At 40.1% G+C, this 25,670-nt stretch overlaps 1 protein-coding gene across 2 annotated transcripts in view; it reads right to left on the bottom strand.

The window, feature by feature from the left end:
• Window positions 1–88: 88 nt before the first annotated feature.
• Window positions 89–25,670, bottom strand: part of si:ch1073-396h14.1 (disintegrin and metalloproteinase domain-containing protein 10) — a 37,896-nt gene continuing 12,314 nt past the window's right edge. For both annotated transcript variants that reach the window (XM_061738200.1, XM_061738199.1), the window contains exons 5-15: window positions 25,022–25,107; window positions 24,078–24,200; window positions 19,488–19,580; window positions 19,080–19,248; window positions 12,472–12,635; window positions 9,615–9,786; window positions 9,336–9,480; window positions 7,922–8,105; window positions 6,004–6,103; window positions 4,546–4,766; window positions 89–2,028 (exon numbers count right to left, since the gene is read on the bottom strand). In XM_061738200.1, coding sequence (XP_061594184.1) covers window positions 1,927–2,028; window positions 4,546–4,766; window positions 6,004–6,103; window positions 7,922–8,105; window positions 9,336–9,480; window positions 9,615–9,786; window positions 12,472–12,635; window positions 19,080–19,248; window positions 19,488–19,580; window positions 24,078–24,200; window positions 25,022–25,107 — 1,559 coding nt within the window. In that variant the 3' untranslated portion in view covers window positions 89–1,926. The remainder of the gene's footprint in view (window positions 2,029–4,545; window positions 4,767–6,003; window positions 6,104–7,921; window positions 8,106–9,335; window positions 9,481–9,614; window positions 9,787–12,471; window positions 12,636–19,079; window positions 19,249–19,487; window positions 19,581–24,077; window positions 24,201–25,021; window positions 25,108–25,670) is intronic.

Genomic DNA, 25,670 nt, shown 5'->3' on the forward strand with positions numbered 1-25,670 from the left:
AAAAGTTTGAATTATGTAGCACTTGCAAATGATAGTTACTGATGACACAATAACTGTTACACTGACTTTGACTTTGTTTCTTTGCAGACAGTATGCATGTTTTTATTTATTTATTTTCATCAACTACATTTCATTCATTAATATACATAATTTTTTTTATTTCTGGCCTGCAGCATGCTCAAAAACAAGTTCATTGTGCCTGAGGACGGCTTGGATAGGCTCCAGCAGACCCTCTTGAACAGGACAAAGAAGCTCTAGATGAAGGATTAATGGAAGTCCCTGGGAACGACGCTGCAGTCTGGATGGTTCTGATTGTTTTGGGTCTGGAGCAAACAGTACCCATTTCTTCCAGAAAAAACCTGGAATACTGATTTTTCTGACCAAAGTCTATGTTTCTACTGTGTGATGGATGGTCCATCCCAGATATGTTCATGCCACCTCTGGAGAAGAGTAACTTCACGTGGTGAAAATCCCTTGAGTTGTTGAAATGATGATATTATGGACTGCAGAATATTCAGTTGATATGCAAACCCCTACCACTGTTTGCTTGAGGAACTTTGTTTCCAAACATTTTCTCAAGTATTTGTTGACAAAAGATCCTGTTCCCGTCTTTGCTCCTCGAAGTTTCAGCCTTTTGTTCCAAATCATCATTACAATCACTTCTTGACATCCATTTCAATTCAGTTCAATTCAATTCAGTTTTGTTTATATAGCATCTATTACAATGCAAGTTTCTGTCTCTTCGTACTTTGACATGACCTCCGAGCAATTATTACATAAACAATGGCAGGTAAAAACTCCCCTAGTGGGAGAAAAACCTCAAGCCAAACAGTGGCAAGAAAAACTCCCCTTTAGGAGGGAAGAAACCTGGACCAGGACCTGGATCATAAGGGGGGGCCCTGCTGCTGAAGGGTCAGAGCAGGAGAAGAGAGACCAGAAAAAGAGAATGAAGAACAGAGAGAGGAGAAACACAGACATGTTATCAAAGGTACAAAAGAAAATATATATTATTATTAAGTATCCGTGAGCAGGAGAACTAAGAGTTCTATTGAACACAATATTATTTTTTCCTTTGATTTCCTTACTGGCATGAAATTGCCCCATTATCAACAATTTACAATATTTGTTACAGGCCTAAAATTCAATGTCTTCAATAATTCAACATGAATGTGTGGAAAGTAGTTGTTTAGAGAGAACAAATATCTTATTTCAAACATGAAATACAAACAACTTGAAAAGTAGTTTATAAGTCGGATATTTCTCACTGATTTGTAGAATAACATTCACAGAATACAAAATACAGCGCAGCTACCCAGAAAGGACTTGTTCCTCCAAGTCGTATTTGTATACAGTTACACCTGTTAGTGTTTGCAAAGATAAATTATTATTAATGTTTTCTCTGTAAACAAGCAAATGGAGTTGCTGGCTCCAGAGCTCAGGCCCATGTCATCATTCATTTGCAGTAAGCTTGAAAGCCTGATGGTTGCCAGGGCAGAGTTACACTTTGCAGGGACAGGTGGTTTTTACATTACAGATGGTGTAGCTACTGTCACAGCATGTGGCCCATCGGAGGGAGCTGCGCTGACCCATCCCACAGTTGGCAGCAGCACCTTGAACATATATATATATATATATATATGTCACAGCAGAGGGACCAAGTGCTAAACAGAGAAGCGAGTGCATGATAAGTTAAGTGCAGATTCATAATGGCATACAGAAGTATCAGGTGACAAACTGGCATGAGAGGCGCCGAGCAGGTGTTCAACATCCCTTGAAGTCAGCCGCAGTTTACAGACTGCCACGTGGGACTAAGTTGTCCGATGGCATCTCATCAATGGGACTTTAAAACTCTAAAATCCCAGAAAAACTTGTACATGAAGAAGTCCTTCTTCACAATGCACTCTCAGATGTGGGAGAGGTCAAGGGTCATTCCAGTTCAGTGTTCAGTGTCTGGCCACATAGACACACGGTGCAGCCCATCACTGCAGACAGCGCCAGTATGGCCAGCAGGATTATCCACCAGTGAGCCTGCAGAGGACAAGTCAAAACTACATTTAAAACCTCTCACAAGCCAAAAGGAAAACACATTTTTCTGTTTGTTTCTGTTTTTTTCTTTTTTTGCGTGATTAACCATGATTAGTTTATCCCACAGACATTTTTGGGTCTGACTACAAGAACATAAATGTGAAACGACAAAGATAATTAAATCTGGCATGAGACTAACTTGAGAAAATGGAGAAATACTGAAGAGAAAACAAACACGACTTGAACCAGGAAATTAGAGGCACTTTGCATGATCAAAACTATAATATTTATGCAGGATATCTCACAATTCATCCAGTTGCATTTATTATTGCTGTCTGTCAACATCAAACTTAAACAAGCATAAAACTTAGCCTGATTTTAAGCATGGAAAAATAGAAAACCTTTCTAACATGTGTTTGGTGTCACGTTCATTTTATTTGCACTGCTTGTATGTGGTTAACACCCTCAGCTTAGAAAAAAGTTGGGACCATATGGAAAAACAAGAACACAATACATATATGTGTTTTTGAACCTTTTTCATGTGTTAACATGTGTCTGAAATAACCTCTTCCTTAACTCATTTTACGGCATCTTACTCTTTAGCTGAAATATGCAACCCCGCTCAAGTCTCCTATGAATATAACTTGGATTTAACATTTTTTGACAAGTAAAGATCCTCAGACGTCCTATGCAGACATTCCTGACTCTCCTTGCTGTCATTAGAAACTAAACCTCAAACCTCAAACGCTGAAAGTTGCTGACCATCGAGGCCGTAAATTCAGCCCACTCTGGTGCGGATTTTACTTCAGGCAAACATTTGCTTTGTCTGTAATCTTTCATGCGATTTCTGGACAAGTTGAGACACTATGACATTTATATGAGTGTTGAATAATGTGAACTGTAAAGTTAAAACATGACCCAAAAAAGCCCTAACAATGGCCCGACATATGCACTAGATTATGTGACAGTGTAAGATAAATTAGTCCCAACAAACACGCTGAATGCATTTAGAGGAATATTTCCCTCCTTTCATGGGCATTATCTTCTGCAGCTGTTCTGAATAAACTTAAAAATGTTCAGAACAACATGTGAGATAAAAAAAGAGACATTTTTATTCATAGTTGCACTGCAGTGCTAAACACTGAGTTTTAAATGAAACTAAGTGACATTTTGAGAAGAAATACCTTAATTACAGACACATGTGACGATAACTACATATGTCAAAACATCGTTAAAATGTATTGTACACTGAGACTGAAGAAAATGCTGAATAATACGTCAAAATCAGCAGTGTGTCACATGTGGCTCCAAGAAAGCAACTCTGCACTCTATGTGAGAGAAAAACAATGAAGATGGGTTTGTGGCGAAGCTGCTGGGAGAAAAGGTGTGCTGCTCTGGCTGGTGTCGGTGCCAGTCCAGCTGCTTTCGCGGGTTTTCACTGCTGGATACAAACAAACCAAAACGGTGTACTCTGATCCCATCTAATGAGTACCCCGAAATACTGCTAAATGTTCCAAGAGCCGTACAAGTGTCATACACTTGATACAAATGTGTATTTACATCATTTGAAACCAGGGCAAACAGGCGGTAAAACATTGGGCACGTGTATGACGCACGTCAGTCGCAGAGAGGTGGTAAGAGCGGAGCCACGTAAACGCAGTCTTCAAATCTTTCCACTCTGGAAATGATTGTTTACAGAACGCGGTTTCATAAGGATGATAGTGGTTAGGTTCTGTTTTTGGGTTGTTAGCCTTTCCTTTTCACTTTGTTTGTTGTGTCCCTGAAGATGGTGGATGTGGCTTGATTCCCACACCTGCAGCTCGTCTTCAGGGAGTGTTAAAACACCACCTGTGTTTCATCTGTTCAGCACCAGATAATCCTGCATGTTCGGTCTGAGCTAGTGTTCATCAGTCTCTCCCAGGGTACTTACTATACCTTCTTGTTAACATTTGTTGTATTTTGATTACCTTTCAGTTCTCTGTTGCCTGCATTAGCAGAGTTTTATATTAACCAGTCTTTCTCTCCTGTATTGTAGTGATTTTCTGTTGTTACTTTTTCATGCATGTTTTTGTTACACTGCTTCAGTGCGGCACTTTTTGTTTATGGCTGTAATAAAGAAGATCTTGTTTTTTGAAACTCACGGGTTCTATCAATTCCGTCTCTGCGAGTGGATCCAGCCCAGTTTTTAGACTGACCAATGACAAATTAAACTGGTTGTTTTCCTCTTAATAACAGTCAATAGATTAACAGAATGAATATGTTATTAAGATGTCATCTGAAGATGTGCATCTCTAATTCTACAGCAGAAATCCTGTCTGGCCTCCATACAATAAGCAGATGTTACTCATCCTGCAAACAATCAACAATCCAACAGCAGTGTTGGTTCTGATGGAGGATGATTGGTTTCAAACACCACCCAGAAACCCCTTCCCCTGCCTTTAAACTCAGAATATATTTTAAAGTCATCCAAGCTTCAAATTTCATTTATGTGAGCCACATACGTTTTATTCATTTATTCACCTTCATCCATTCGCCCATGTCATCAAAATCATCCAAATTGAGGAAGGAGTTCTTCAGTCTGGCGATGGGGCCGTCTGCATCCAGGATGCGACAAACGTGGAACTTGTCGCAGTATCCTCTATTCCCAGCGCACGGAGCGCCACCGACCAGGGGCAGGGCCTTCCTTTGGAAGTGACGAGACAGCACAGAGGAGGTGGTGCTGGCACACGTCTCAGGCTTATCTACAACACATACACACAAATTAGACCATTCTTTTTACCGTTTGCAGTCAACCTTTACTAGGGGTGTAACGATACACTAATCTCACGATACGGTACGACACACGATATTGAGGTCACGATAACGATACGATACGATATTATAGCAGTATTTTTTTAACAACCTTGAATGAAGAACATATGACTGGAAAAAATTGTCTTTTATTTGAAAGACACAAAATACAAAACAATACTGCCCTATTGTTACAGTTTGTAATGCTTTATAACTGTTTAAGTTTTAAAGAGAAAGCCAGGCCAACCATTTTCCACAAACTAAACTAAAAGTAAATGTCAGGTTTGCATTATGCATGTTCAGTGATTTGACTTTTTTCTTTTCCAGAAATGTAACAACTAAAATTAAATAAATAAATAAAAGTAAATAAATACATACAATTTTACATGATAACAAAGATTGATTCATGCTCACCTTATAAGTGTAAGAGGAGATTTATTTTTGTTAAGAAGGTTATTTTGGTAATTCAGGGTTCATTATTTTATAAATATATTCTTTATATTCTGTAAATCAGGGACTATAATGACACTAGTCAGTTTATCTGTAGTTGTTAGTATGTTTTAGATTGGGCGGAGTGATACAGCACTAGCTGCTGTGTTGATGTTCTGAAATCCTACGCTGTTGAGGGACATTAAAGTACACTGGAACTCAAGCAGAAGTTGCCCGCGTGTTTATCCTACTCACAACCCGAAAAAGGTTTTATTTAATAAGGTAAGGCTTAACTCTACACCAGCCTTACATAAGTAAAAGTTCAGAGCTCAAAATGGGACTAGTTTCTTCTGAGCGGAGTAAGATTTTGGTCCGCGCAGTCACGGTCGCGGTCGGATGCGCGTTACTAGTCAACACAATGGATTAATATTAATAACCCAATATCGCGATACACTTTGTCACCTCTCGTGACATTTTTGTATCGCGAAATTTCGTGGCACGATATATTGTTACACCCCTAACCTTTACACACATGGTATCACATGGTGACCGGCCTCTCGGGAAAGTGAATTGTGAGGTCTGGAAACCACATTGTAGGGTTTGAAAAAAGCAGGGATCAAACGCAGTGAGAGATTATTAATCTTTTCTAATGCAAACAAACAACATGAGACCCCCGTACGAATCGAGACACACTGCTTTCTGGGACACGGAGTGTAAACACATTCCTCAGGAGTACAGGACACATGTGCTAGCGGTTACCAGGCTCCTGGCAGCACATGTGGCACTTCTCCTTCATGGAGTCTCCCGGACAGTCGCACTGCTGCAGACGGTGCTTCACACACGCAGACTCGGCACAGACCTGCAACCATCGAGACGGCAGTTAAGACCGGTAATAGGAGAATAAGACGAGACAGGAAAGATTATTGATCGGATTAAATCGGTAGGTAGCTGGTTCTCAGATGAAATCTGGTTCAAACATGTTAATCAGAAGATAATAGGTGTTAATATTTAAATCACAGTCAATTCAATGTAATTTAAACACCACCAGTTCCTGATCTGGTTAGGAAACGTTAGAACTTATTTATTTCCTTTTTAGTGTCCGATAAAATAAATCTGTTTATTCAAGAGTTTGATGGAGAACAGTTGAAAAAAAATGTAATCTTTAGCCAAATCTCAAATTAGTCACACATACTGATCACATATGGGTTTTTATTTATTCATTTTTTTTAAGTTTTGAAGGACTGGACTTGTTTATTATGACAGGGAAACCTCTTTTGCTGCTTTTTGTTTATTTCATTCTACAAAGCAAACATAATGAAAGAACCAAACGCCTTCAGTTCTGCATCTTCTGTCTTGAATTATAACCCAACATTGTTCTCACATCCATACCTCCAAAAGTGTCTTCCAGGTATCATATTTCTGTTTTCGGGCATCAGTTTATCAGATGTTAGCACCCTTATCACATCTGGACAATAATATATCAAAAACATATGATGAAGCAACATCAACAGCTGCAACGCATTTCCCTCCTCTCCAGAGCACAACACGAAGTATTCAACGCCAGAGGGAAGTGGTCAAGATGAATTCTCTTGGAGTCTAACATTGCTGGTGTTTCGCAGATAGTTCCGCAGTAATTCTGTGTTGTAATGATCCGTTATTTACAAATAAATCTGCTCAGTGAATCATCTGATTAAGTCCAGAGTATTCTGAATTCACTCTAGCTATATGTCAGAAATAATTTACAACCTGCTTCTAATCACATGTTCCAGCATGTGTCTTTTTAAGTAACACAAATGGTGTGTTTTTAGGTTTTACCCCCTCAGAGAGCTGCATCTGAGATAAAAAAAAAAGAAAAAAAGTGCTCCCAATGCAGCAATAGTGGGTGTACTTTGTGTACAGAGGTCAGGTCTCTTTCGTACCATGTTTGATGTCAATCTGCGCTGACATGCCGTGGACTACACATGCAGGTCAACGCAGCGTAGAAAAACAAATCATATTCACGTAGTTTAGTGCGAAGGTTATGTAACATACTGAATATGATTCTTTCCAAATCAATGATCAATAATGACCTAGAGAAGGGATTTCAGCCTGATTGCATCATCTATCATATACTTGGACACCGCAAGTCAAGCTTGGACATAACCCAAGGGGGGCACCACTTTTGTTTAAAAAAAAAAGAAAAAAATTCCACATAAACAAGTGTATGAGAGGGGAGAAACTAAAATAAAGCTCTTTGGGAAATTATTTAAATGAAGCTGTTAAGGAAAAGCCTGGTGTCTTTACAATAAGACATGTTTGAGGTGATATAATCCTGTGGGGCTGTTTGTTGTTCCTGCTACTGGAAGTTTTTTTATTGTGTCATGCTGCTATTGTTGCTTAATCTCCTGCTGCTTTAAAGGTAACAATGCCAACAAATGAGAACATTTTGTGTGTTTCTTTTATTTCACTTTTCTTATTTTGTTCAAAATGGCCGGGACATCTTTTAAGAACTCAAACCTGCGGTGGTTATGTGATTACTGCGAACACCGGTGACCATGTGTCATCAGCAGCTGCTTCTACAAGGCAGCTTCACCCTCTTTCAGACCAGTGTTGCAGAACTGCTGCACACTTGCAAAGCTTGCCTCGTTGGCAAACTTAGTTGAGTCACAGTGTGCTGCGGCGGATGTTTTCCCCTCACCCCGTTCAGGCAGACTCGCGTGCCCTGACTGCAGATGGTGAGGTTTTCTTTGGGATCTGGCTCGGGGCAGAGCGGGGAGATGCCTGAACACGTGCTTGCTTCCTGACAGTCTGTCTCCTCATCACACATCTGACTTGCTGGCTTGAACGTGCAGTCCTGACTGCAACACAGGCCCTGGCTCGGGCTGGTGGATGAGCAAGTGGGGGACAAAATAAACAACGCTTATAAACATACAGTCGGACTGACAAATGCCCATGGAAGGCATGCATAAACAGGACGAAGGCAAACCTGACACGCAAAATGTGAAAGCAAATATTTTAGATAGAAGTCATGCTCATCTATGTGTATGAGCAGGTCTGAACAGTTTTTAAAGCCTGCACTAGGGATGGGCGGTATGGACTAAAAAATTATCACAATAATTTCTGGCATTGATCCCGATAACGATAAAAAAAAATACCAATTCAACTCCACCTTTGTAACTATAAATCTATCACCACATTCAGTCTTTGGAGCCCCAAAACACTGCTCTAAAAGAATACTAAATACTACTAAATGTCATGCTATGCTATGCTATGCTATGCTATGACCTGAGGGGGAAACTCATGTTTGAGATGACGACAGCAAGAACTAATATTAAAAAGAGATGTACATCAATTAAGGCAAGAGAAATTTGGAATAGTTGTAATAACAACCTAAAAATGTGTCGCTCTATCGTCAAGTTTAAGAAATTATTTAAAGAAAATATTGTAAAAAAATATAAAACACTATAATTATAAAGTATACTATCAAAAACATTCTAGGATGTGAAATGTCAATTTTATATTTTGTCTTACTTATTTTTTTTTTCTTCTTTATGTATTGTTTGTTTTCACTGAGTAAAAGCTAATGTCTCATATTTTTGCTGATCAAAAGAAAAAAGGGTAGGCACTATAAGCTACGGCTTCAGCCTACACCTTTTCGGCAAAAGAAATGTTTTTTTTTCTTCCTTTTCATCTTGTTCTGTACAAGCCGAAATAAAGATTCATAACATAACATCAATGGGAATTTATCGTTCGTTCTTTCCTTCCTTCCTTCCTTCCTTCCTTCCTTCCTTCCTTCCTTCCTTCCTTCCTTCCTTCCTTCCTTCCTTCCTTCCTTCCTTCCTTCCTTCCTTCCTTCCTTCCTTCCTTCCTTCCTTCCTTCCTTCCTTCCTTCCTTCCTTCCTTCCTTCCTTCCTTCCTTCCTTCCTTCCTTCCATAAATCCGACTTTACACAAAAACGTCATCAACGGGAATTTATCATTTTTACCGCGAGATGACAAATTCTTACCGTGGGGAATATTTTTGACGGTATATCGTGAACGGTAAAATATCGCCCATTCCTAGCCTGCACCCACACTTCAATGCTCTGTGCTCTGTTGACAGGCGTTTACTACCTGCAGACTTTGCCAGGCTTCAGGCGACACTGGACCCCTACAGGCTCCTTAGCGCTGTAGCAGCAGAGATCTGTGTCGTTGTGGCCGACGTCACATTCCTCACCATCCTCCACAATCTGGTTTCCACAGATGGGCTGATCGCTGACTGACGAAAGCAAACAAAACACGCAGACAAACACGATACATCACCCCACCGACCCACAGTCGTAGTCCTGATTTACTGTGACTAATGCACAATGTAAACGCAGCAGGAAACACTGTCTGATGTTGGTCTCTCACCCACGAAGCAGTCATCCTTCTTGAGCTTCAAGATCTTGCTGATGTGTTTGATGCTGCAGGGGGAGAATTTGTCGCTGTTTTCACGCACCTCATCCGTGGCGTGAGGAAACATCAGGTACCGACCTTTACCTCCAGAAGAGCCCAGGTTCCCACAGTTAGAGCCCTCATCGTGCTGAAACAGTACAAGTACAACAGTACTCGTTTTATTGTGAATTTATACATCATCACTCAGCTGTTGACAGAAACAGCGGGAGAAAACGAATTACACATGTGAGGGAATTTACTCCCTTTATTGCTGATCGTTAAAAGGAATCCTTCAGCTTGACATGGAGTGACCTTGTGACATTTTCAAAACAATCTTTGTGGAGTTTACAAACAGTAAACACATATTCTAAGCAATCAAATATAATCCAGTGGAATTTGATGTCCCTGAAAAACCCACAGGAATGTTATGCTCCACTTGTGGGACACCAAGGACACAACAGAAAGCTTCTCCTGCTGCTTTTGTGTATCATTTGGTAAAACTCTTCTCCAAATGTCAGGGCCTTTGGTGCAGAGATTTAAAACGAACATGAGCTCGTGCTGAGGGAACAAGCTTTCATGTGGGCATTTCTAAATCGCATCTTAATTGGCGTGATAGATATAAAAAAGATGGAAATCACTGCTCTCTCTTGTGCTTTCTTAGCCACTTGGATTTATGATTCTACTTACTGTCAAGTGCTCTTTCCACAGCTGTTCTGTGGAAACTCAGTTTTCCTTGCCACAGACTTTATAGCCAGCGTAAAACTGTTAGAAAACACTTGGGGAGAGTTAAAAAAAGGCTGCATGGACTCTGATCAGCATTGTGCTCTCCAAGCTGAGAATTTCATGCACCTCCTGTTTACACCTTGAACACCTGTAGCTGCTGTAAAGACTGTCCTACAAAAAAACGTACCTTTATACAGTTTCAACAGGAGCGACACACTGGGGTTAAAACAACACTAGGTCTATTGTTTGGAGTGCAAACTTTGTTAACGACATGAACTGAAGCAGTTTTGAGTGAGAACAGAGTATCTGCATCTCATCACAATGTAGCGATAGCAGAATAATTTACTATCTCTAGCCTGGAGCGGAGTGGTAGCCTAGTGGTTACAGAGATGGGTTTAGTCAAGACCCTTAACCCCCCCAACTTCTCCCCTGGCACTGGACAAATGGCAGCCCACTGCTCCTCGTGTAACTAGTGATGGGTTAAAACCAGAGAAAACCAAATTTCAGTGTGTTTCATGAGACATATACTGATAAATAAAGATTGTTATTATTATTTTAAGCCTCTGGCGAATGTGAAAAATGTCATTCCACTTGGGCGATGTAGGGTGTAGGGATAGGGTCCCCGCAGAGAAACAGGTGTAAATTTTAGTGTTGTATGTGTACAAAAAGTGTGTAAAAGAGACTTTTTGTTCAGGCACCTCTATCTAGTCGCTACCATCTTGTCAAAAGTCTGCACAAATCAACAATTCTAATAATAAATGCAAAAGAAGGAGAGTTTATGGCCTCTGCTTCCATAAAAGTGAATCAGTGCTTATATATTTAAAACAAAATAGACAACTGTTAGAAGCATCGTAGATTTGATATTACCTCTCTTTAAAATCACACATATCAAATTTATAAAGTTGTTCATTGCTTGTGCCAAGATAACTTCTGGGACTCTTTTCTATTCAACCTGTTGCAAAGTTTAGAAAGTTTGAGAAACGTCACCTACTCTGATTTTAGGACCCATAATCGGTGCTTCTCGCATCAACGAAGCAAACACTCATCATTCAAATGAAGTCAGTTACACAAATCAGCGCATGTGCCGTTCCTCTGTATCTGCTAAATCGCACGTACAATGATGTCATGAGACCTTTAGATAAATAGACAACCTCTTAACTGCTAAACTGTTGTACATGTAGAAGAACAGCAGGTGCAGACAGTGATTTTGCTGTATTTCAAGTGGACCAAACATCAAATATCAGAGTTGACTCCACATCACAGCCCACCCCTCACTTTCTCCACCCTGTTTCAAAGCACTGATGAAACCTGCTGTCATTGATCTGGATCAATGAGATATGACCGTCAAGTAAGGCAAGCTTTCAGTAGCTCATCCAGTAAAACTCCTGCAGGAACTCACATAGCAGAACTAAACTGAATTGGCAAACTTTTGAAGACTCTTCATCTGCAGAAATATGATTAGCGGCAAGCAGAAAGATAAAAACTGGAGTCATCCGGAAGGCCTTTCAGGCATCGGGAAAGGTTGTGTTAGGAGACAGTTGAAAGAGCACGAGCTGCATCATGTTGTTGTTAATAGTGGAAGGAAAACAGTTAGGGTTTGCAAATAAAAATAAACAGAAAATTACTGTAAGTGATTGGCATGACGGTTCATCCTGTTAGCTTATCGGGGAGTATCTAGCAACGCCGTTGCAGGGGTCGCAATACAACAGGTCAATCAACAAAGGCCAAATCTCAGAAGCTACGCGAGGTGAATCCTCCACTTACAATTAATCCTAGTGTGGTGGAAATGTCAAGTCTATTTTCTGAATCAAAGGGATGAACAAGTTTAATCATCATGCAGTACACAACCCACATATTTTATGTGTAATCCTATGACCTCAATTGGTCCTTTTGTTGCACAAAGGTGAACCTTGCCTCTACCACATCACCAAACACATTTGGTTTGGCAAGACCATTACATTTCTAATCATTTTGATAATAAACTGCTATTTACATGTCAAAGTTGTCGTGTGGATGTATTAATGTTTTTATGACTGGAAATTACGGAGGAATAGTAGATTTGCGAGTATCAGAGAGCGGTGGATGACAAGTGGTTTGCAGGCCGACTGACCGGAGATCCCAGGCTGTGGCCCAGCTCGTGCGCCAGGGTCAGCTGGACTTGTCGAGGGTGCAGGTACTGTCCGTAATTCTGAATTGTCACCAGGCCCGTGTTGAGTGTGGACATTTGGCCATTTCGGAGGGTGGTGTACTGTGAACATACTCCTCCCCAGTTACCTGAAGTAGAGACGATGAGAAGAAAACACATGAAATTCGCTTTTGACTGATGTCCTATTGAAAAATCAAGGACAAGGACAGAAAAGAGAAGAAAAAATAAGGTAGGCTCAAGTTTCTATTTCCAATCAAGCTGACATCTCAAATATGCATGTAGATGATACAGTGAGCAGGTTGTCCGCTCAACCTTTTGACCTTAAGCTTCACACTTAATCCTACAGAGCTGTGTGTGGCCTCCATTGCTCACTGCACCTTTCCAACATAATTGACCTGAAAGTCCTTCTTGCTATTACTGTAAAAACAGCTGGCCAGAGTCCCACAGATGTATGGGATGTGACATCTTCATCATCTTGGCCAGCCAGAAGCACACTTACACAGGTGTATTATACAAGTTCATCAACAAAGTTAGTACTCAGTTTATATGCCTCAAGAATATTTAAAAAAAATTGAATAATGTTGTTGTTGTTGATAGGACCCAAATGCAGGAGAGCAGGAGGCAGGAGTTCCAAAAAGGGTGATTTATTAATCAAACAAAACCAAAAGCAGCGTTAAACAAAAGACTAGAGAAAAATCCCCAAAACCTTAACAGGACACGGAGGGTGGGAACAGTACGGACCAGCCGGGAGCAAGGGAAAGACAAGACCAGATATACACAGAAGGGTTGACGAGACACAGGTGCAGACAATCAGGGCAGATGGGAACCAGGGAAATTAAGACAAAACTGAAACACAAAGACACAGGTTTCAAAATAAAACCGGAACCGAAACAAACCGTGACAAGAACGTTCCCTTTTTAAGGTTAGTGGTCTCAGCTAGATCCACGTGACTATATGTAACACCTCTTACATAATGTGGTGTTCAGCACCATTTGGGGTGGGGTCTGTTGGAAATATTCAAGGCTTGCTTCTGGGAAAACTGAGTTCACCAGGTGTGATTGAAAGCTGTGGGAACCAGTCGAGGGCATCTGGATCTCCTACCGGCATATTTTTGCTATACAGTAACCGCGTCCTGGGACTGTCAGGGACAACGAGAAGTTGAAAAACAACAAGCATGCTTCCTATCTCTGTTCTAGTGACAAGGAGGGTACTGTAGAGAGAAAGAGCAATCATGTATCATGTAAAGGACACTGGCAATGACATGGCAGTATTTTATCTCTTGGTATTTCGGACTGCAAGTCTGCCAAGAATTTAAAGATTTAGAGGACACACAAAGGGGAAATAAGGTAAAATTACACCCTCACAGTCATATTTCCATGGAAGACTCCCTTGGTTACGTTTTATCAAGAATTATTGATGTATTTTTCAAATGATTCATGCTTTTGGCCCAAAACACATCCCTATGGTGGACTATTCACAGAGTTGAGATTCCTAGAAAGAGTGTTTTGGAGGCGTGTGCTGTGGTTTTTGGAAGCAACAGGATTTTTGTCCACTCCTCTTTCTTGTCTTCGACACGTGCAGGATATTCACAGACCCCCTAACTCCCTAAAGCACAGCAAGGAGCCACAAACAGTTCTTGATCACTTGTAATTTATGCATGTTATCAGAGGGGAACATGCAAACTCTTACAGAGTACATACATGTACACACTGACTCTGGGAAAAGTTCCCTCACACACGCAGTATCACCATCATACTCTACGTAAACATATAGACACGCTCACGTGGAGGCATTCTTACGCAGCACACAGATGGTTTCATATGAACAAACAATTGGTAACGAGGCAGTCTGTCCTTGCACACATATCAGGGAAGTCGGAGTGTCCATGTAAGACCTTTAACTACAAAAACAGACACAGCGAGCACTTTGGTAGGTAATAAAAACAGTAGTTCCCAGAGTTTCTTTGGCAGTCAGCCAAAAGTATTCTAAATAATGTAACTGCTTCCAGTGGCTTTCTATCACAGCCCTCTTTGTCTGCTCAGTTCATTTCATCACAGTTTTAAATGGGATTTATTCACGTATTGTTAGGCAAATTTGACCTTCTCAGAGATGGAAACAAAAGGCTTAATCTGTCTGGAATGCATCATAGGAATAATTCTTACTCAACCTGGGTCTTATTTGGTGTGTGTCTCTGATCTCTCTAGTGTCAGAACAACTGATATTATTTAAACCATAAATTGTTAGAATAAAGTTTGACAATAAGGTATTGTTACTTTTTTTTTGGGGGGGGTGATCTTGGGCTTATTTAAGTCTTTTTCACCTCTCTTTTTTTGTCAAGGCTTATTTGAGGTTTATTTGTGTTAAGTTTGTTGATGGACTCCTGTTTTGTACTCAGCTTCATTTCCAGTTTGATTTAGAGAACAATTTCCCTATTTTGTGACTTCCTTTCTTCTTCTCTGCTGCAATTTCCCCATAGGACATATCACAGTTCCTCAACGGACCACTAGGGGCTGGATCTAAGAGTGAGTCATTCTCCATGTTCAAATATTCCACTTTGAGGCAGAAATAAACATATTTACAGCCTGGTTCAAAAAACATTTCTCCTCTCAAGAGCTAGATTTCACATCCATGACATCTGTAAGGTTGTGATTGTTTTTTTGTTGGTTATTTTTTAACCACATCAGGCATAATTATATTAAACAATATACAAATGTATGTATAATTAGGGGTAAAAGCTTGTGATTGACAGAGAGCCTAGCCAGTCTAGTTGTCATCCCTTTTGCTAAGTACTCAGCATTGTTTGACGTCTGTGAACAAAGTTTTTGGTTATTCTGGCATATAGCAGCACTTTTGAATAAAATATAAAGACTTTTGTTGGTTAATCCTGCTTCTCCAGTCTTATGTATTTGGATCTTATTCATTCAAACGTGACAGAACTTTTTCAAACGCTGGACTGGCCGTTTTCACTGCAAGTTAATGTTAGCAATGACAATTGTGAATGCAATATTTAGTACAGTTAATGTGAATAATATAATATATATTATTATTATTTACAGCAGAAGTGAACATACTGTTTTTTGTACCACATCAAGGGAATGTATATTAAATCTATTTCTAATATAAGGCATAGCCTTTTGATTGACATTTGGGTCAGCCAATGGCTAGCCGTTATCACTTCCTCATCTGTAATCATCAAGCTACCAAACTTACCAAAGTAACAGGCAGTGTGTGCTAACCCAGCATTGTCTAAACGCAGTGGTAATTGATTAATTTTCCACTGGGACAACATCTGAAATGGAATATTTTGCTGTAAATGTCAGGCGGCAACTAATGCAGCTATTTTGCCAGGGATTGGCTGAGGGAGCTGGTAGCCACTGCTAACTTTAATTGACACATGGTAGGCGTTATCAAGTCGGTTTCTAAGGTAATGTGGTTGTGTGCAAAACGTGAAAAAAAAAGGCTTCAGAACAGCTCTTCAAAAACCTGTGGATCATGTGACTGATACTTCATCCATTGTATTTACAGTCTATGTGATCAACTGGTGTCTTACATCATTGGACGATGGGATATAAGCTTTTTTTTTTTTAATTCTTACTGCACATGCAATGGTTACAATGTAATAAATAGCATGCACTGCATGCTACTCCGGTAGTTGTTGTTAGTACATAGTATTACAGTGTTAAAACTGTAACTACAGCAGTTAGCTGTAATACTGCATGAATGCAAGTCACATGTTCACTAAACTGTGCTGTTGTGCTGCATTGTACTTTGGGATGTAGCGTGTGAGGTGGATGGGTCAGTCGCTCAAAGGAAATCTTCCCAGGAGTAGCAAACCATCTGGCTGCTATTCGCTTACTGCAGAATCTATGTTTCAAATATAATTTGTTCTCTGTGCTTCAAATGATTATTGTTGAACTCTCATATTAGTAAAAATGGGTACCGCCCATCTTCTAGTGTTTCTGGATTTGGTCGTGTTTGATTTAAGTTTTCTTGAACTGATGAAGATATGTCTGCATGTGCTTTATCTTTACTCTTAGCATGTACTTTCTGTAAATGCAGTGCAATTTCTCAATATCTGATATAGTATGTGGAAAATTACTGTTGCCAATTAGTTTCAAAAGAAGATGAAATGTCACTGGGTTTGAAGGATTGTGCAGAGCAAGACCTTTGAGTCCCAACCCCCCACCCTGGGCTGATGTATTAACACACAACTTGGAGGGGTTAGAGGAGGAGTTTGGCCATGGTGGATGGGGGTTGTAAGTGTCTACATGTATGTGCATGGTGCTTCATGCTGTAGCTGTTGCTGCAATGAGGGTCTTTGAGTTTAAGGTAACGCAGTTAGTGACAAACTATTACCCAAGACCACTAATAAAAAAGTCCACAGAGATACAGAGTTTGAGTGTATCTGTTTTCAGAGGTCAAATGTTATCCACTCACTTTGAATCCACATCATATATATGTGTGTGTGTGTGTGTGTATGTGTGTGTGTGTCTTTGTGTGCGCATGTCCCTCATGTGAGATGTTGCCATGGAAACGATGCAGTGGAATGCTGGCACCAATCCCCTGTAAGACATCTAGGAGGGGTGTGCGTACCAAAGGTTCACTGCACCCTGATCACATGTCACTGTGGTGGTCTGCCTTCACGCCCCCGAGATTAACCAATCGAAAGCTGTGTGCGAGACAATGTAATTGAAACAAACAGGAAGAACCTCCAAACTCAACCATCCCCACAACTTCCTCTCATGCAGCAAAACTATGCACACAGAATCAGAGTCACGAGGAGGATTCAGATGGTATCATGCTCTTGCTCAATCTGCGTGGGTCATTGAACTCTCAACCAATTCAGGGACATCTGGGAAAGTTGGTTTTGTAAATAAATATTAAAAAAAATAGTTTAAATATGGGTATGGAATACAGTCATAACGTGATGAGATGGTAGTAGCAGCAAAGGTGGAGCAGCTTTATGTGCAAATCACAGAGAAGCATTAACTGAGTTCTCTCATCTCATTTTTTAGTTTGTCAGATTCACACACGGCTTGAAGAAGGAGCAGTATTCTTCCTGCATCTTTGTGTGGCAAAACATTATTTGATCCAGCGAAAATAAGGCTTTGCTGTTTTTTTTTTTTTTTGCAGTGTGCGCTGTAGTTCACACTTGTCCAAGTTCTGACACTTTGGTATGAAGATTCTTCCCGGCTAATGCTTGTGTTACTTCACATCCAGAGATTTCTTTTTCTTTTTTTTTTTCATTAGTATGATCAGTGCAACGATTTAAGCTGTTTCTCCATAATCCCGGATTTCTGCTTCATGTAATGGTCCGTTAACTGTTACTGATATGGGTCTGACTGTGTGTAGGAGTGATGGGAGCCTCCTGCAGGGAGTTTAATCAAGTTAAACTCTTGGGATGCAGAGAAGCACCCCGGGCATTCAGAAAGTCAAATGAGGCCACATTACCATTAGGCAGTATTACCAATAATCAAGTATCCATTGTTAGAATATGCCCATTGATTTTTTTTTTTTAAACATAAAACCTGTTTTTTTCTATGGCTACACCTGGCATTCACATTACTTCATTAATTGGACCTTCCAATTTTTTGATCTGCTGCTGTCTCTGTTTCAGTTTGTGATTAAAACTATTAGGTTCTAATGAACAGAAAACTAAAGCATTTGAAAATTAGAACAATATTGCAATAATTTTCTTCATGATTTGCCCTACTGTGTGACTACAATCCTTCCCTGAATTGTCAGGCCTAAAGCTCCAAGACCATCGCCTAAAGATTTGTTTCCAGTGCACTTTGTCTTTAGAGACATGACTGCAGAAAAACAGAGCTTGCACAGGTAGAAAGTGTAGAAGAGAAGCAAAATACTCAGATTCCATCAGGGGACAGTTCGCCTCCATCTCTGTCTGTCTGTCCCTCTCCGTCTAATCACCATGGAAACGTTGTTTGTTTTATGAAATACAAAAAGGAGTGTGGAGGTGAAGATGAGTTCAGTGTTTAAAACTTTGTTCTTCTTAAAACACTTTCCCCAGAGGAAACCCCACACTGCCCACATCGCCACTAATAGCACCGCTCCCAAGTCTGGATAAATGGTTTAGGGTTAGGGTTATGTCCGAGGGACATCCAACATAATACAAAAAAAAAAGATCCATTGTAGCAACCCCTACTAAAGGAGAAGATGTAAAAAATTGCTTTGCTTTAGAAAAGGTGCAGGGTATCACGGTAGATCAGCAGAACTACAAAGTTATCCTCATGCTAAATTTGAGGCCATCAAACAGCTCAGCGATCATCATATTGAGGTCTAAACAGACAGCTTATAGACACTGATTTCAAAGCAGGGTTATTTAGTGGAGCAAAACTCTAACGGTCTTCAGAAATCCTTTAAAGTCCCAATCAGCTGAAAACATTATGTCTTTTACCTGAAATGCTCACTGGAATAGGAATTGCTACTATATCGACAGGGTATCAGGGTATCAACCTCCACATTCAAGATTTAGGAGTCCACAATTTAGATCATACTCAGAGGGGTGACATGCAAAACAACTGACTGTCTTGTGTGTTATTTCTGTGACTCACCAGACTTGCCTTCCCAGGCGAGTCCCAGCACCCCGCTGTAGTCTCTGTTAGTGAGCACGTATGACAGGCAGTAGTTGCCCCAGTGGCTCTCGGAGAACAGACTCAAGAGCTTCTCAGGCCCAATGTACAGAGGATAAAGAGGATCGTTTTTATCTTCTTTGGTTGCCACCTGGAAGGAGACAGTCAGGCTAACCAAACTCTCTTGACACAGGAATCAATCACTGCTTATATATGCCTATTAGCAGCTCTGAGGACTTTTTCCAAGACTGATTCCCTGACCATGAATGTCAATCAAAACCTTTTTCCATTTAGAAGAAGGATATGCTTTTACTTTAAAAAACTGACTGTAATTGTAAAAGGGTGGTTTACTGTCTGTGTGGGACCTGTTTGAATGTACAAAGAGCTTACGCTGAGAGATTTGACTTTGAAGTTGATCAGTTTGATTCCATCAAAGTCAACCTTGTCGTAGATGTCGTTCACAGCCCGCATGTAAGAGGCAACCTGAGAAAGAATGAGAGAACAGAGTTTTTAGAGGATGGCTGTACAGAATTATACAATGACCTCGCCAGGCTAGTACGAAGTAAATGTGTGTCTCCACAAATTACATTATAAGACTCTGCATTAATATAGGAAATAATATTGATATTATCCATGGCATGGGCACTGATGTCCACATATATCCTCCTGGCATTTGCACCTGTTGCTGATATCAACCTGGAAGGTTGTTGTCATCCTTGGCATGTGGAACCTAACACCCATTCTTATCAAAAGCAAACTGAAATGTGGCCTTGTCTGACTACAACACATGTGTTCATCATCTTTCCGTATATCTGAGAGGGACTAATGCATAGTGTCTATGTTGCATTTCTGCACAGTTGATATGTCTTCCCCCTTGTGAAATGCAGATTCAGATTACATTTCTGGATACGGGGGTGGAATGTTGAGGGACAGTGGTTTTCCAAAACCCTTCCCAAATCCATATGCTTCTGATGATCACAGAGACGTGATCATTTCTCATTCAGTGCTTCCTGATGACTCAGAGGTCATTTGCATCCAGAATGGTTTTTGTCCTTGGGCTTTAATCACTAAGTTTTCCCCAAACTCCTTGAATCTTTTCAGATCAATTCAACATAAACTCTATGAAAAGAACTGGACCAAACCCAGCGATTGTTTCTGGAGGGATTTTGACTACATGGTACCATATTGTCAATAAGTGACGCTTGGTTGGCTGGGTTAGCTCTACTCTATAAAGATAAGTAGTCTTAACTAACAGTTACTATGATTACAGTAACTCCATTCAGCCTCATTTCAGATTCTGGTACCAAAATGACCCCCGAAACAAGGGCTGGTTGTTCAGAACCAGCGGTTTGTAGGCGGATCAGGTGAGCAAGCAATAGGTGGCTAGTGGTTCAAATAGTAGTTAAAATGCTAATCTTATAGGGATTCAGAAATGGTCCAAGTGGAACGTCGCTCAACTGAAGGACTCGGCTACTTTAAGAGGTAGAAGCCGATGAGTTAGATGCAGTTCAGTTTGCGTCCTGTGGTTTCCCCTGACCAGCAGCCAACCGGCAGCAAAAATAGCTGCTTCAGGCTTCTTTGCTCAATTTTACCCTTTTAGTAAAGATAACAACTATACAAATAAACTTTTTTCTCCGTAAAGTAAACTGTAAAAAAAAGTATGGTCTAACTATAAAAAAAACAAACATGACTCTTTGAACAAGGCTATACATTTGTTTCTTTCTGCTGTAAAGCACATCAATGGAGATTCACTCTCTTTTAGAGTCAACCCCTAGTGGTAAGTTGAGGGATTTCAATTTTCTTTATTCAGGATTAAGTCAGACGAGCAAGATGGAAAAAAACCTTTTAGTTTATAACAAAGTAGTCAGCTATGACCCACATGGCCTGTGGAGGCTCCTACACTCAATCCTGAAATCATCACCTGTCATTACTTTTTTTCCCGGATAGGAATGTTGTAACTTTCATAATTTATAAACTTCTCAGCTTTTTTTCTTCTTCTTTTTAGACCTGTCCCCCAATTATTCGGTAAGGTTCTAGCTTATAACTTGTTAAACTTTTATAAATACAATAAAGCTGGTAAATGGAAAATAACCTTCTTAAATGTTCCCCTCTGTGGTGCTCCAGGCAAATTAATTTGACCAAACTGTGATGCTGCCAGAAAAAGACTGCACCAGTCTTTAAGTGTTTTGAGTGTCACGATTTGCGTCACTTTCAGGGAGACACGTGCAGACCAGTCACATGTGGAGGTGTGTCTCTATAGCAGGAGATGAGCACACCAGGGAACCGGCTGGAAAATGTCAATAAATTCTAATATTGACATCTTGAGAACCGGAGACACTGAAACTAGGCCAGTCCAGACTTACAAAGGCGTTATATTTATTTATACACAATGATCGCATCATGGCCTCCCTTACTGTATACGTTCTCATCCGGCGAAACAAAAGTCTGGCACTGAACCAACAGCAACAAGTGTGTGCTTTAAGGTGGAAAGTATTTGAGAAGGACTGGAGAAGGTGACGAGAGGACGCATAGCGTGAGGAAGGTCTGGGATATTCATGGTGTGGTCGTATATAACCAGCTGAGGACGAACTGACTTACTCATTAAATGACCTTGCTTTGACCATTGAGATTTAATAAAAAAAAGATTATTAACATGGGAAAACACACAAAAGAGAAAAAGGCTGACTGAGTCAGATGCTGAGATCATAAATGGTAAATAATTAAATCAGATTAAACATCTGTGATCTCATAGTGTTGAATCAAATGTGGAAGGAAAAATAAAAGCTTTTGTTGGTTTTAATTTAGACAAATTGGAAAATTAAATATTGGAGTCCTCTATCTCACGGCTTGTAACTCCAATAATGAACTTCTGTCCAGACAGGAAGGCTTCACCTTCTCTAAGTGAAACAGGTTTTTTTTAACTTTTATTTCAGTGCACCACTATCCAGCTGTTCAACAAAGAGACAAATGGACAAAATGCATCATTTTTAACACTGGACCTGAAAGCAAAGATATATTTTTCCTATGACCTGAGTACTTTTTTCCTAAAAATGAAGTTTGTCATGAAAAAAAGAAGATTGCGGCAGAAATGATTAGAAAAGATTGATTAATAAGCTTCATCTGACTTTTAGAAACAAGTCTCAAAATGTCCAGAACAGGTTGTGTTGTCTTAGCCTCTGTTAAGCGCAACCATCTATTCATCCACAACATATTTAAGATCCATCTTGCACTCAGCATTGTGTTTTAGTTTTAGTTGTTTTATGCTGAAAGCACAGGACACAAGTTTAATCATGAGGACGAGCAGCTCAGTTCCAGACCTTTACACCTGACACCTGAGAGCCTTGCACGGTCATGTACCTGCATTCACGTGTGGCTCCTGTCATGTGCAGTGCCTTAACAGTTGTGTGTTCGCAGCATCTGGCTCATCAGTCATTTCCAGAGAAGTGAGACAGTGTGGTTTTATATTTTGTCTGCTGGATGGGTCAGCATTAAATAAAGCTACAAAACAGTTATCTATTATTAAACTTTGGTCACTAGAGGAAAAGCAGCGTGGGATTTAGCACCAGGAGGATATTTGATCGTACTGGGAAAGTCTTTATTAAACTGCTTTATATTCAGTTTTCAAGTCAGTTAACTCACGTAATGAAAACTTCAAAGGCTTAATTGATAAAAATGCTAAAAAATATATATTGTGGGTAATGAGCATTGTTTAACCTCCATTTCATAATTGGAGGCTCCAGGTGGAGACTGTGGAGGAGGTGGGATTTTAACGGTGGTTGATCGGTCAGAGACGTCAGAGGACGTGATGTGCAGGGCTGAATTGATACTTGTTATTAAGACCCATGAATCATATGGAACAATTGGAACAATTCAGTCATTCAGTCAGGGTAAAAATGAACACAAAATGTTACTCAAAATTGACTCCCTGAACTACCTCAACCTGGGGTTGCCTCTGTTTTGGGCTGCAGATGAGGTGCCAAATGCTATATTTTGATATTTTTCAATTTAACTTACACAATGCCAAACAAATTTCAGTCTCATTGTCATAGAGATGATTTTTGACCATTTTATGACCATAGTCAAGAGAGATTTTGTTGGAATACAGCTTATCCAAAATCCAGAGGACTGAAATCTGGGACAGGCAGTTGGAAGACTTCAGCTCTGATCTGATGCTACTTGGAGGGCGAAGGTGGTTGCATGAGAAGTGCTCATGAACACTGTGTTCTCCGAAATAAGTGTCCTGTGTCTCAACTTTAGGGTGGTGACACTTCTGTTTGTGGGACAAAGAATCAGAACTTGTTCACTTTTATGAGCTCTATTTTCAGCTAAAGAAAGAAAAGGGAAGGGTCAAAAAATCCCAAATGTGAAAAGGGTTTTGTGTCGAATCAGCCCTACGACTATCATCAGATGGTAAGGTGTGTAAACTTTTATTAGAGGCCGAAACAAAGCCAAACAAAGCAGTTTTGATAGAGGATGGAAATTGTGTTTGCAGCCAAATGGACCTAATTCAGAGTATACTGTTTTTCAAGTTTCTGACAAGACTAACCCTATCCCTACCCCTAAGTCTTACCCCTAAGACTGACAAAATGTCAATCTGCTTAAGTTTTAGTGTCGATAACGTTTCCACAGAAAACCTGAAGTAATTATAAGCTTCTCAGTTCACACAAAGTATATACAGTAATCAACAGTGTTTGTACAGAAATCTACTTCCACTCGCCTCCGCCTTATTATAACTGCACACAAGTTGATAGATGTCACGCAAACATGCAAGGAGAGTTCATGTCCTCTGTTTCTAATGTTTGCCTATTTTGAAATTAATATCTGAGGACTGATTAATTTCTATGAAAGCAGAGCCCATGAACTGATAACAGACCGAATAGTTTTAACTCCGGACTGATGCTTTAACCTTCTGAATATTTCTGTCCCATCAACATTTAACAACTGAAAATTTGTAAAATATTTGGTTTTCCAACTAGTCACCTGTGCCACAACAGCTTCAACAGTCTTGAACTTTTTGTAGTACAGGTGGTCTGCATGGAGGTGAAGCAGACAGCTGGTCTTCGACTCGTCCACCGTCCTCCTGGAACGGCTCGCTGGCGCCTCCTGTGGATCAGAACGGAAGTGCATCAGGAAGGAAGGACACATGGGGGCTAGATTTTCATCGCTTCAGTCACATGAGAACTTGAATTTCTTTGTATATGTGAGGAATAACGTGTCCTTATCTTGCTGGTGAAAAAATGTGAAAGCTCTGCAGATCACAGAACAATAAAAGCCAGAAGGCATAAAGGTAAACCCTGACACAGTTTTAGAACCTGTGTCCCAGTGGGAATGAGGACATGTCGCAACAGGAACACCGTTTGGACAATCCTCGGGGAAAAACATCTGTTTGGGTCATTTCTTGCCCCCAACAGTGGAAATGAGCTCCGCTAGCAAGCATGTTGTTAAAAATGGATCCATTGCAATGTCCCAACACATTCAACGTTCACAATAGACTTTGGGGCGACCGGCAATTTGATCAAAGGTTAACGATTAGCCGGGTACCCTAGAGGGACATTAGCTTAATACATGCGGCAGATGTTATGAAACATGTTTTAATAATCATACCACACAGTCAAGGTCGCCTGCCAAATAGGCAATTCACGGCTTACACACTGTTCTGTCTTTATAAAAATAACATCATCCTGGCGATAACAAAACCGACACAATAAAAACAATTCCATGAATGAACAGCATCACAATTTAGGCCATGAGTGACAGATTAATCATGGGTAAAGTTCCTCTATTAAATGAGCTATTTGTTTATTAATAAACTCTTGGAGAAGTACATTTTCAGGGTCATGACAAAATGAATAAAGAAGAAGAAAGAACGGCAAAGTGAAAAGGTGTGATTTTGTGAGCTTACTGAGTTTACATCAGTACCGTACCTGACTGGGTCTGAGGCTTTGGGAGAGGAGGTTTAGATGCTTCGCAGCACAAAAGCCGTCAGTATGGGACATCATACGGGGAAGGACTACAAAAAAAATAAACACAGGAGTCTAAAGTCACACTTGTGCACATACAGTTTAATATATGTTGTCTTCACTGTAGTCAAACACATAACGATGCAGATGCGGAAGTCACAAGTGTGTTTGCCGACAACAAAAGATAACTGGTTCAACAAGAGGTCGGTTCATCTCTACTTTTCATTTACCTGAGCTATGGAGACATCTTAAAAGGTGAAAGTACAAGTATTCAATAACCCACAATTGTGACGTTCAGGGATGGAATATTAAAGCAACACAAAATACCTTGTTTTATGTTAAAATATTGTGTTGAAAGGACTATCGGCTTACTTTTAGAAAGCGTCTTTTAGTTCTTGTCATCTTCGATCCCTATTCAGCAAAAACAGTTCAAGTAACTTATGACTCCCATTCTGCGTCCTGCGATAATGATAAAACCTGTTTCATGGACTTCATATCACACTTAGTACATCAAATTAACAAGGTCATAATTGATTTTTAAATTGCCTACAAAAGTTTGATTTCGCTGGCATGAAGTTATTTTGAAAGGCTATAGCTTTATGCATTTATCATT

This window comes from Cololabis saira, chromosome 13, assembly GCF_033807715.1.
Source record: "Cololabis saira isolate AMF1-May2022 chromosome 13, fColSai1.1, whole genome shotgun sequence".
In the NCBI taxonomy this organism is placed as follows: Eukaryota; Metazoa; Chordata; class Actinopteri; order Beloniformes; family Belonidae; genus Cololabis; species Cololabis saira.